General features: G+C 40.5%; 1 protein-coding gene across 2 annotated transcripts in view; it reads left to right on the forward strand.

The window, feature by feature from the left end:
- The window catches only part of TENT4B (terminal nucleotidyltransferase 4B), a 45569-nt gene that overhangs the window by 22554 nt on the left and 10742 nt on the right, over positions 1-12273 (forward strand). For both annotated transcript variants that reach the window (XM_054840425.1, XM_054840426.1), the window contains exons 3-5: positions 5441-5487; positions 8318-8438; positions 9448-9555. In XM_054840425.1, coding sequence (XP_054696400.1) covers positions 5441-5487; positions 8318-8438; positions 9448-9555 — 276 coding nt within the window. The remainder of the gene's footprint in view (positions 1-5440; positions 5488-8317; positions 8439-9447; positions 9556-12273) is intronic.

Here is a 12273-nt window from a genome sequence, read left to right on the forward strand (position 1 = left end):
GGCATGAGGATTGGCAATATTTAGTCTCATTAATATTTATTTACTAAGATTAATGGGAACAAATCAGGCATGCATGCATGCGTGTAAAATACTATGTTTAAAAAAACCCCAAATTTTTGAAACTCATGGCTTGACTGAAAAGTCTGTAGCAGGTCTTCTAGTCCAAAGACCTGCAGTCTTGAGTAAGTCTGTTAAGGTGGAATGCCAGCAGTGCCACGTTACGTAGACCATGCTGTTTTTAATGGGCAGTTAAACTAAATTGAAATATCCTTCAAATGTAAAGGAACCAGGTTTTCGTACAGGAAGAAACAAGTCTGTAGATTTCTCTCTATGTATCTCTCTGCTCTTGTGAGACCCCACCTGGAGTACTGCGTCCAGCTCTGGGGTCCCCAGTACAAGAAGGACATTGACCGGTTGGAGTGAGTCCAGAGGAGGCCGCAAAGATGCTCAGAGGGCTGGAGCACCTCTCCTATGAAGACAGGCTGAGAGAGTTGGGGTTGTTCAGCCTGGAGAAGAAAAGGCTCCAGGGACACCTTGTAGCAGCCTTCAGTACCTGAAGGGACCTGCAGGAGAGGGACAAGGTATAATGGCCTTAAGCTGAAAGAGGGTCGATTTAGGTTAGATACTAGGAAGAAATTCTTTACTGTGAGGGTGGTGAGGCACTGGAACAGGTTTCCCAGAGAAGTTGTGGATGCCCCGTCCCTGGAAGTGTTCAAGGCCAGGTTGGATGGGGCTTTGGGCAAGCTGGTCTAGTGGAGGGTGTCCCTGCCCATGGCAGGGGGGTTGGAACTAGATGATCTTTAAGGTCCCTTCCAACGCAACCCATTCTATGATTCTATATATATTAGATACATAATGCCTCTTTCCACCAAAGATAGTTTTTTGCTAGTACTTTATTCAGTGAAAACAAGAGTTTCTCCTGTGCAGAGCTATGCTTTTTTAAATAACGGTTGAATTAAAGAGAAGCTAGAGAAGTTGGTTTTACAACTTAAGATGGTTTGATGGGGACACGGTTGGATTTTTAGCATAACTGAATCTGGTTTAATTGTATTCCTCTACTGTCATGGTGTTCATTTCCAGAACGCTGATTTGTAGCCGTAGTCATCTATCTGTAGATAACAGTAGTTGAAAATAAGGTCTTGTTAGCCAGAATAGCAAACCAAATTCAGACAGCAGAATCTTTAGTATAAGGAATGCTCTTTGATCCTGCCACAGTAAAAGATAGTGTTTTGACATGAGTGACTTAAACCCACTGTTCATTTCAGATCTTCTTAACCTGGTTTTTGGAATGTGCTTTTAGAAACTGGCAGAATATGACAGAATATGAATTCTGTATAAGCTATATGTATGTGATGTGTGGTTTTGTGTGTAAAATACACTCACATTTTCAAGATGATTCACGTTGTTACGGACAATGTATTAGTGATGTATAATCTCGAAGGAGCACGCTCCACACAGTGACGGCCGCCTTTGCACAATTATAGGGAGTTGATAGAGTCAGTACTACGCGTGGCTGGTAATTTTGTCTTTGAGCAAAACCAATAACCTTTCCAAGGGAACTGCGTAAGAGACTTCAGCATCTCTCATAGGTGTTGTATAGCACTCCTCTAACCCAGTGAAACAGTGTCGTAGACCCTCAGCAAGAGCAGAAGCAGTGGGCTGCCAGTCTGACAGGCAGTAGTGTCGCAAACAGTGCAGGTATGAAACAGTCCTTACCGTGGTACACCCTGCCAAAGTCTTGTAGTGGGGGATTTCACCAAAATAACTGATTGTTTCAGCCTAGAGAAGATGCCGCTATTTCCTAGACGAGGTTGTGTGCTGCAGACTTACCTAGTGTAAGAGGTGAGTGGGTTTATTACCAGGGGGTCTGTCTTTGTTACCCCTAACACTTTGGATGGGGCACAAGAACTTAGTGCTTCCAGAAGTACTCTCTTTGCGGGACAGACTTGGTCTGTAAAAGCTAGGTCTTTTATATTAAAAATATTTTTTATATATATATAAATATATATGAATGACTTTGGACCCTTGAGAAAATAGTCTTTCTTTAAGCTACTGTAACTACTTTTTGTAGCTATAATCTTTAAAAAAAGGGGAAGCAAATTCCAAGCCCTAGCAGACAGTGCCATCTGACCACTGGGCTTTGCTGTGATGTGACTGAGAAGAAGCACACACCGTGCAGTTGAAAACTGAAGTTCACTTTTCAATTAGTGCCAGTTAAAACCGCCATGACCGTCTTTTCTTGACAATGTTAGAGAGCAAGAGCATGCCAGTTCCTTTTTCTCAAGTCAGTAACTGCTCTTTAAAGCCTAACTCTGCATTTTGTCTACTGTTGTTATGTCGGGGAAGAACTCTTCTCCTCCATGCCCTTCCGTTTTCTGGAGGCTAGAAGGGAACTAAACGGTGACAACAGCATGCCCGGTTATAACCTGGAAATTACTGTAATGTTCTTTTTCTAATACTTACCGTACAGATCTGCTTGGGAACTGAACTGCTGAACTCAACTGTGTTCAACTTTGATAGTCTTTTGGTGTAATTTTTCAGTCGTTTGAGTTAATCACTAACCTTTGGAAATCTGTGTTGGTTTAGCTACTTGTAAGATTTAAGTTTTGAGTACATGCTCTGAGAAGGTGGAATGTTATCTGGTCCAATGTCCTCAGTTTTAGCTGTAAAGCACTAAGTTAATGTTTAAGCTGTTCATTTTGAGTCATAGATGTAGTGAATCCAGCTAAAATAAACTTGTAAGTTAAACATACACATTTAGTTTGGAGTTTGTCACTAAACATGTAGGTAAGACCTACTCTAGAAAAATCAGATACCAAGAAAAGGAAAATCAGGCTTCATGAATCTGAATGTATAGAGAGCATGTGGAATGTGTCTATGCACGTACATTTTTTTTTTTCTGTTCCAGTTAGGAAAAGGCTGAAAAAGCAGATGGAGGGGGGGTAAAACTAGGTAACCTAAACTGTTACTTTATTTATAGAAGTTAGCAATTGTGTCATTTGCTCTCTTACTCAAGGGAATGTGCTTAGAAGGAAACATTCCTAGTAAGTGAGAACTGTTCTTGGCATCAGCAAGGCCCTGACCATAAGAAAGGCTTTAATTACACGGAAACTCAACAACCGAAAATATTAAACAAAAGTATTTGAAGACAAAGTTTTTTGACCGGTTGAATATGAAAATTTGACTATTGAACAAATAAGTACTTACACAGTGGAATTGAGGACACATTCGTCATAATGTCCTCAGCTTCGTGTCTGAGTATTATGTGGCCTTGTAGATCTGAAAAGAGGTAATGTTGCGTACTTCACACGCTTCAGTTAGGAAAATACTGTGATTGGGAACGGAAACAGAAAGATGAACTCTATTCAGTTTGACAAACTTCAGAAAATTCTACTTAATGATGTAGAAGGAAGAGAAATTTAAATTGGCTACAGATAGGTTTGTTTGTTTGTTTTGATGGAGGGATTTTGGTAGAAAGGACTTTCCAAGCTTTTTTGGATTTCTGAGTTGTGTTGTGCATAGTGAGGACATATTTGGACACATAACGTAATTAAAGCTCCTTCAGGAACTTTGGAATTTAATATGAACAAGTTTGCAGAAATGTAGGATAAATAGTAACAATAACATGCAGGAGTAGTTGTTGTCCACTACAGTACTGTGAAATCTTAAGTTATCTTATGAATGCAAGTACTCTGTCCACATAGAATAAAAACATAACTGGCAGTGTTGGCACACCACAACAACTGATGCTCACATCTCTCAAGTCGTAACAGTGTCCTGTGTTTGGGATGCTTTAAGTACATGGCTTCAACAGTTTAAAATCCGATTCAATAATAAATCAAAATCCTTTAAAATGTCTGTTCTGATTTCCCCACTCTTCCATGTTACCAGATTTGATGAGAGAGGGATTGAAGTGTGGGTGTGGGTTTCTTTTATAATAATTCAGTGTTTCTCATACTTCAAATTATTGTACAATAGCAGATGTTGTTTCATTCCTTTCAGTAAAGGTCATATATGTTGTATCAGTAAGTTTATGAATACTTTCAGGGTTGTTTATTCAATAAAGGCTCTCTTTGCTGTTCAGCTGAACACACTATTTTGATAATGTGAAAGCACATTTATTTTTTTTCCTGAGCCCATCAGCGGTTGTTTTATTGTGCAAAAGCACTTCTCAGACATTTTTCGTGGCCAAATAAATCCTTGTTTGACTGAACCCAGTTTCACGGAGGATGTTTTCATTACTATCCAGGATTAAAGGTAGTAATAATAATTATTATTACACTCTTAGCTTTGTGATGCCTTTATTCTTTTGTCAAGATCTAGTACAATATTGATGCTAGTGGCATCTCTTGCAGTCTTTTCTAGTTCAAGAAGCTAGGAACTTTCAGCATTAAATTTACTGTCAGCATGTGCTTTCTGGTGGCGGTGGGAGTGAGTGGGTAAAAAGAGTGAAGTGATATATAATAGTCAAGAGGAAGCACTCATACTGCTGCTTAGTCTGCTAACGTTATCAAGACACTTACTTGCAAAACGTCATTTTTTCCCGTCTCCCCCTTTTTCTTAGCCCAAAGGGGAAAACCATAAAAAGCGGGTCACTTGCTTGATTGCCACCTATTTGTATGAGGCTCATCAAAGCAGAATACACAAGTCTGTAAGGTGGCTCCAGGAAACATCAGAAGACTGTCTGGTTGAAAGTTAGTCCAAAAGTGTAGATATTTTTACTCTGAAGTCTCACCGGTCCCTCTTTGAGACTTAGCGCATGAGTCTGACCTCCCTGCGAGGCTTGGCTAAGTTAATGAGAACGTGGTTTGGGACAGCTTACCATGGAACCAGATCGTTTAAACCTCCAGTGCTGGTGAAAGTCCAGCACAATAAACTAAATCTATGGGATGTGAAACTTTCTGAAACTTTTTTGTTTGTTTTTTAAGCAGAAATAAACAGAGTTGTGCTACTTGCTGTGTAATTCAGAAGAAAAAATGGATCGTGATTTAATTAATTTTTTTAAAGTATGCAAAGCAACAGAAATATATTAAACTTAGAAAATGTGCTTAAAAACTGAAGGGTATACTTTGAGATAGGAAAGCAAAAAAATAAATTGAACTGATGGGGGGTTATGTTCTATCATTCATAAGTGTTTTAAAATCTTTTGGTTTATGGGTTCTGCTAAATTTGGTCATGGTGAAAGTTTTTACATGACACAGAAGGTTTTATAATAGAAAAGTCAAAGTTATTAATGTTTCGTGGGTAATAACAACGAAGATTAGCCATTTATCCGACACTGAAGACGTAAATGCTTGAACAGAAGAGTACTTCTGTCAGCAATACCAAAATCTACCAATGGAGGGTAGCAATAACCAGCCTTTACAAGTGACTTAATAGAACTTGTTTGTCTTCTGAAGCCTGAAAATTTGTTTTCATATACCCTGTTCTTCTGTTGCAGGTGCAGATATTTGGAAGTTTTAAAACTGGTTTATATTTACCTACAAGGTTAGTAACTTTTCTGTACAAGAGAAAAACTAGCCTGTGGAACCTGGACCCCTGTCGCGCTTTATCTGATCTCCCAATATCTATGTTACTTGTGTGTGTGCTCATTATATTAAGAAAGTGTTAAGCTGTTAGTACGCTGCAAAGCATACAGAAATATAGTAATTAAGACTATTAAGTATAATACATGTCTCTAGATTTTGCATGTATTGGTAAAAGATCTGAATCACCATGTTGCCAAAACCGGCTTATTTTGTGATTTGGCTTCATTAAATGACTGAACCAAAACAAGAGGTTGGCCTTAAAAGAAAATCTGAATTTTATCTCCGCAGACAATTAAATTGAACCATTTAACGTTACCTTGTTAGTGCTAATGTTAGCATCGAAGAGAAAAGATTACATACAGAACTGTTTTTTCTGTCTTCTTTTGAGAAATCTGTACAATAGTCAACCTCTACCTTTTCCAAATTTATTACTAGTTTTCCTAAAGAAAAGTCATTATTCAGTGACACTGGTGTCTTCTGTGTAGAAATTCTAAGTATTTTTGACAGTTAAATAGAATGAAAGGCTTAAATGGCTGCAGGGGATAAACACATTTAAATAGCGTTAAGTCTGAGGTTAACACTTGAATTGAGTTCTGTACGTTGGGAACACGAGGAATTAATATCTAGTACTGACTGCAGGTGATGGATACCTGCGTTGTTGTTTCATCTCTTTTCGAAAAAGGAAGTATCTGAGAGATACTTGAGTAGCTGCTGTAGTCCAGGGAGTTGCAGGAAGGCTGAATTGCTCACTTTCTGTTTGGAAAGCCAGAAGAAAGATGTACAAATACACATTTTTTTCACTTTTGGCCTTGTTCTTGGCCTTTTTTTCATTGATTTTAAATAGGCTTGATTAAACTTGGTTGATTGTTGATAATACAAGAAAGATATTCCTATCCACATGTCTGCTAGCAATAGTTATTTACTATATTTGCTTGATTGTTTTGAAACTATTGTAAAAAAACCCGCTTTGCTGTTGTCTGTTTGATTCCATATATTGCCTTTTCTCCATTTGTTTCAGCTGAGTTTTTGTGGGAGAACAAATGCTTCAACTTTAAAACTAGTACATAAACCCACAACAAACCTTCCTGTGGCAGTACTTGCCACGCTGTCAGAATAACCAGCATTTACATGTTGGTAATTAATTCACTATTGCCTTCTATCAAAGCTTCCCTTTGCCCTAGGTTTTCCCCACCCATCAGTGACTGTATAGTTAATTTAGATTTCACGTTCCAGGATTCAGAAAGACGTACAGTGTGTTTTTAAGTCTGTTACTCTGTGTTAGAATTTGCCTTTTACTTAAGCCGCTGTTGAAGGTGTGGGCACACGGTTGTTCAGCTGCTGGATCTCTGTGTTATTTTGCAGGCAACACCACAGATGCTTTTTCTCCCTTGGTGTGCATCAGAAAAATGTCTCCCGTTGTTAACTGTCAGCAGCAGTAGTGGGTTTAACACTAATTTAGTCTAGAAGAGAAGTGTCCAGCAGCATTTCCTGCTCTCCAGGCGGGTTTTGAACGTAGCTTTCTGAAACTGGCTGAGCGCTGCCTGTCCTTGTCAGCTGAATGGTATGCAGCTGAACTGCTGCTGAACCTGCCTGCTGCCGGCACTGCTGGGCGGCAAGAGATGCTTCATCTATCGCAGATGTAGTGTCTTTGAGATTGTTAAAAGGGTGGTGTTTGTGAATCAGCAAATCTGTAGAATCTATGGGGTGTGGCGGGGAAGTATTCCTAAATTTTGTGGTGTTTTGTGTTACGCAGTTTTCCATCTTACTGAAGTGGCCTGCTAGTATAACTCTAGGGTCGTGTGCTCGCCGCCTTTGTGTTCTCAACCAAGCAGGGGAAATCCAAGAAGTTGAGGAGCAAAGAGGAGAAAGCTCAGGATCTCACAGTAGCCTTCACTGCCTTCAGTTTGGACACCGGTCACCTTTTGAATTTGAGCTTAGGCATTGATTAGGGCGTCAGCTCCCTGTGTAGTCAAATGAATGTGTGCAAACACAGAGGGGAAGTGTAGCGGTCTGGAGACACCTCTTCAAGGAGCTAAGTTAATGAGTGAAGTTAATTAGATGGTTTGATCTTATTTAACAGCTTACTGCTTCCTGAAGTCAAAGCTGCCACGTTTTCCTCTCTCCTTCCCAGCTCCCAGTTCTTGGCAGTACAGGCCAGCTGCTTACCGTGTGCCCACTGGTGCTCCCGTCACCCAGAAAACCAGCTTTGAGTTGCCAAGCAGCAGGAGATTCCCCCAGAATGTTTGGGGGTTTTTTAAACGGGTGGGGGGAGTTGGTTTCTGCCAGGCCCATTAATATATTGAGTTGGTTTGCTGTGGGTTAGACAAATACCAGACCTAGAGTCAAGGAGGGGACAGGGCCATGCATCTGGGAGGAGAGGATGGGGAACAGGACTTTCCCTTTCAGTGACAGGCTGCTAAGTCGGCGTTACTGATTAATACAGCCCAAAGGTGGTGATTCACAAGTTAATTTCTTGCTCTGAATCACTCTGGAGAAGCTGATCCCTCTCTGCTGACAGTGTGGCTTGAGGAGACTAATCTCTGGCTTTGCAGGCCAATTGATTTGTGTGTGTATCTGTCCCCTTCCTCGGTAACCTGCAGTGTTCTGCATTTCCCCAAGTGTGAGAGTTCATCCCCACCCACCCCTTTCCTCAGAAAATTAAGAATAAATTATTTGGTTAAGCTACATTCTGTCAGCTTTATTCTAGTTATGTGTGGATGTCCGATGTCTCTCTTTTAAGTATATTGATCTTTTAATTTGAATAAATCTATATTTTCTTTCCATTGCAGTGATATTGATTTAGTTGTGTTTGGAAAATGGGAGACGTTACCTCTTTGGACCCTGGAAGAAGCTCTTAGAAAGCACAATGTAGCAGATGAAAACTCAGTAAAGGTTTTAGATAAAGCAACTGTAAGTTTGGGGGAAGAGGGTATTTCCTTGTTCTAAGCTAAATTTCTAATCGAAGAAAGATTTTGGTTAAAAGGATGAATTTTCATAAGCAGAAACTATTTTATATGTAAAGTAGAAATAGAACCAGTAGAACCTTTTTATTTAGTATGGTTTTTAGTGCTGACAAAATACTTGCTAATGCTCCAACAGAAGCATTTCACATTTTCCGTACTGCACAACATACACGTGCTTTTAAGTGAGGTTATACTAGTTGTTGTTGTGAGTTAATGTGATTAGACTTGTGAAGTTCTGGACTGAATTTGTACGTAAGTAAATGATTTATTTTTTCTTATTGCAAGTAAGCAGACATAGTATGCTTTCATACAGAAGTAGTAAGTCCAGCCTTGTATAAATATGTAATGGTATGTCTTGTGCAGGATAGGATTAATTCCATTATAGCTTCCTACCTTCTGCTAATTGTAAGAGTATGGAAGTGTGTTGGAGTTTAAGCAGGTGTTCGATTGATGGCTATTATTAGTAGAGGTCATTTGGAAAGCACTCAGGTGGAGATATGTCAGAGTGCTCTCAATATCTTCTGCTTTTTGTTTGAAGATAATTTTGATGAGGAATCAATGGCCCACAATGACAGGAGTGTGTCTTTTCCTGAGTGTCTATTACCATTTATCTTTATTTCTTAAGCGTTTGTCTCCCTCTGGTGTTTGTTTTTCCCACTAGAACTATGCTTCTGCACTGGGAACTGACTAAAAACAATTCAAAATTAATCACTTTGAAGATGAAGTGTTAAGTTCTGTTAAACAGAATAGTAAATTGAAAATAGCATTTATGAATTAGAAAAGCAAAGTTCATGTAAACAGATTGGCAAGGAGAGTGAGTTCATAAAGAGATGGGAGTCCTGTCCTCCTCTCTACAAATTCATAAAATGTTTCAGTTTTACTGGTGCATATAGGTATGAATGAAAGCAAAGGTGTCTTAGAAATCTGTATTGACTTATTCTGTCTTTCTTTTGCAGGTACCTATTATTAAACTGACAGATTCCTTCACTGAAGTAAAAGTTGATATAAGCTTTAATGTACAGAACGGGGTTAAAGCAGCCCAGCTCATCAAAGATTTTATCAAGGTTAGGCAACACTATAATAGAACTACAGAGCTGAATATTTGTTGAACTTAATTTGATTTTCTGTTTTACTTTGCATCCTTACGAGAGATACACGTTAACTCTCGGTTATTTTTTCTGTCTGGTGCTGTTGTGTGATGTTCTTAGGTTTTAGATATATTGCCCTAAAAGGCATAAAGATAGTAAAATGTACAAAGAAAGTACGGAGGAGTTATAATGATATAATGACTAAGGAAAATGCACTAATACCTGTCTTAAGTGTTCTGCTCTTCTAACCGTGGTTCCTTGAACTTACGATTCATAATAAACAGATTCCTGCAGAAAGTAGGAATCATCTTGTTCTAGACTGAATGTTGTTTCAGCATAGAAATGCTAATTAAGTAGAATAAGTTAAATTTAGTAAATTACTGTTCAGGGATTCACTAATACCTGTATCATAGATACATTACAGTTATTTTTGTTTAATATATAGGATCATTTTGTTAGGATTAAAGAGCTTTTGTATTTAAAGTTTTGAAGTATCATTACGCTCTTTTCTTTTCCTTCCCTTCCCCTGTTCAGTGCATTGGACACTTACAGTAAATGTCTCATAAAAGCAGTAGAAAAATTTTCTTGAATTTTCATGTTCTGTGTAGGGACATGAAGGGCAGTTCAGTCTCACTTAAGTGCTTATGTATTACCGTTCTACTAACTGCTTTGGGTTTTTTAACAAAACTAATGGACAAATCAAAGTATTTCAGTAGCTAGACAAGTAAAACTCCTTCAGAAAACTCTGTAAATTGGAATAAAGCATGCACTTTCAATTGTAAGGGTTAGAAATCATATACATCTGCTTTAATAATGTCATCAAGTTGCCAGAAGTCTCTTAAATTTGGCTGGATTTTCAATTTGTGATGAATTGAATGTATGGCCTTCAACTTGTTAATCTTCAGTTCCTTTATGTATGTTTAGTAGAAAGTATGAAAGTAGCTCAGTTTGCTTCTACAGTGTCGATTTCTTTAACCCGTAGAAGGGCATAGGAGGAAAAAAATCTCCGTACTTAGTTCAGTTTCAGTAGGACGGTGTGAGTGCTTGTCTGCGTGATCTCACCTGCATGGTTGTAGAAGCCTTCTGCTTAAACCTTGTGCTGGTGAGGCCTCTTGCATCCGCCTTCAGAGTACGAGAGTGGAGCGGGTCCAGAGACCGACCTTCTCTCAGCCTCTCTCTGATGAACAGAACTCAGTTGCGTTGGCCAACCGCTTGCCGATCAATCCAGAGCAATAGTTTTGTGCTATGTAGCAACTTGTTGGGGACAGAAGATGCCCGGATTCTCTGTCATGAGATGCCTACCTGGAATTTGGTAGCTAACTTCAGTTTTTACATCCCGTGCATTGTCACATTGCCTTGTGGTGGACAGGCGGTCCGTGTTTGGTTTTCTGCCACAACACAGGAGCTCTATTTCTCTTACACTCCGCATATAAATGTATTTTTAGGTAAGTCCCTAAAGCCTTGCATGCTTGCCCAAAATTGCCTATGTACTTCTTAATTTCAAGATAAGAGGTAGTCTTCTCTTGGGCCTGAAGGCATTTTTGTGTGTTAGCGTGTTCCTGTTGCCCGGGTTATTTGTAACCCTGTGCAGAGGCTGCTCTGCCCTTGGGCCAGGGCACGGCAGAACGGGCTGTGTCCCCGGGGAGGGCGGGAGCTGCGTATCGGGGCAGGGACCTTGAGGAGCAGAGCAGCTCTGGTGGCAGTAGTCAGGGTCGGCTCGCAGCCCGGCCGGCGGCTGGCGGACAGTTTCCCCGTGAGGAGGTCAAGGCTGAGGATGCCAAGTCGGTGGTTAGGGTCAGGGTCGGCATCAGTGCGCAGCAGCGCGGCCCAGGCAGACGCCAAGGGGAGCAGCTGAGATGAAAGGCAGCTCTCGAGTGAAGCGGGGGGACTCCCAACAAGGCTTCCCACGTGGCGCCTTCCCACACGGCCCAAGCCAAGGCCGCGCAGCTGTGTCGCACCAGAGCTGTGACTGGTGCGGCGGGGCAGAGGTGGCACTCAGCCCTGACGTGCGGCAGGTAATAGCTGCGCTACCGTGGTGGGTCATTTGTTTAAGTTGGAGGAAACTTGATGTGTACTTGCCAAGTGACTTCACTGGTGTTCTTGAGGAGCTCTCAGTAAAACACTTGCAGGGTACTCTCTTCGGTTTTATTTCATCCCACGTAACTTTGAATGCCTAACTAGGTGTCGTGTTCAGTGTTACGCTTGGAAATGCCTTTTTCTTGTCATCCAGTTTATTTAGGAGGTCTGAGGCAGCTGAAGCCTTAATTAAGGGTTTTGCAGTTTCCTGAGAAAAATCCTGTCTTTGAATTTTGGCATATACTGATATTCAACACTTCAGCTTGTGCCTGTAAGTTCTTGATAGTTCAAAAAGGTGATCTTGGCTTAAATAGGGCTCCTGATACCCACCATAAGACTTGTGCAGAGAAGTTCTTGGAGAAATTCTTCTTTCCTTTTAATCTTCTGCAATCGCAGTTACTATGATCCACGTCTCTTCTCAGACACTAAGGAACTCTTTAGCTCTTTGTTGGTAGGAGGAGCGATATTATCGAGCCTCTCTTGCCCCCTCCCAGTGAGCGCAGGCGTAGCCCCAGCCTCCCCTGCTCTCCAAAAGGTCTGTGTTCTCTGCACGCACGGCATACGCATGCCTCTAAGGGAGCCCGTGCGGACAAACCTAATGAAGGACCCGTTACCCAA

The sequence above is a fragment of the Grus americana genome, chromosome 13, assembly GCF_028858705.1.
Source record: "Grus americana isolate bGruAme1 chromosome 13, bGruAme1.mat, whole genome shotgun sequence".
NCBI lineage: Eukaryota > Metazoa > Chordata > Aves > Gruiformes > Gruidae > Grus > Grus americana.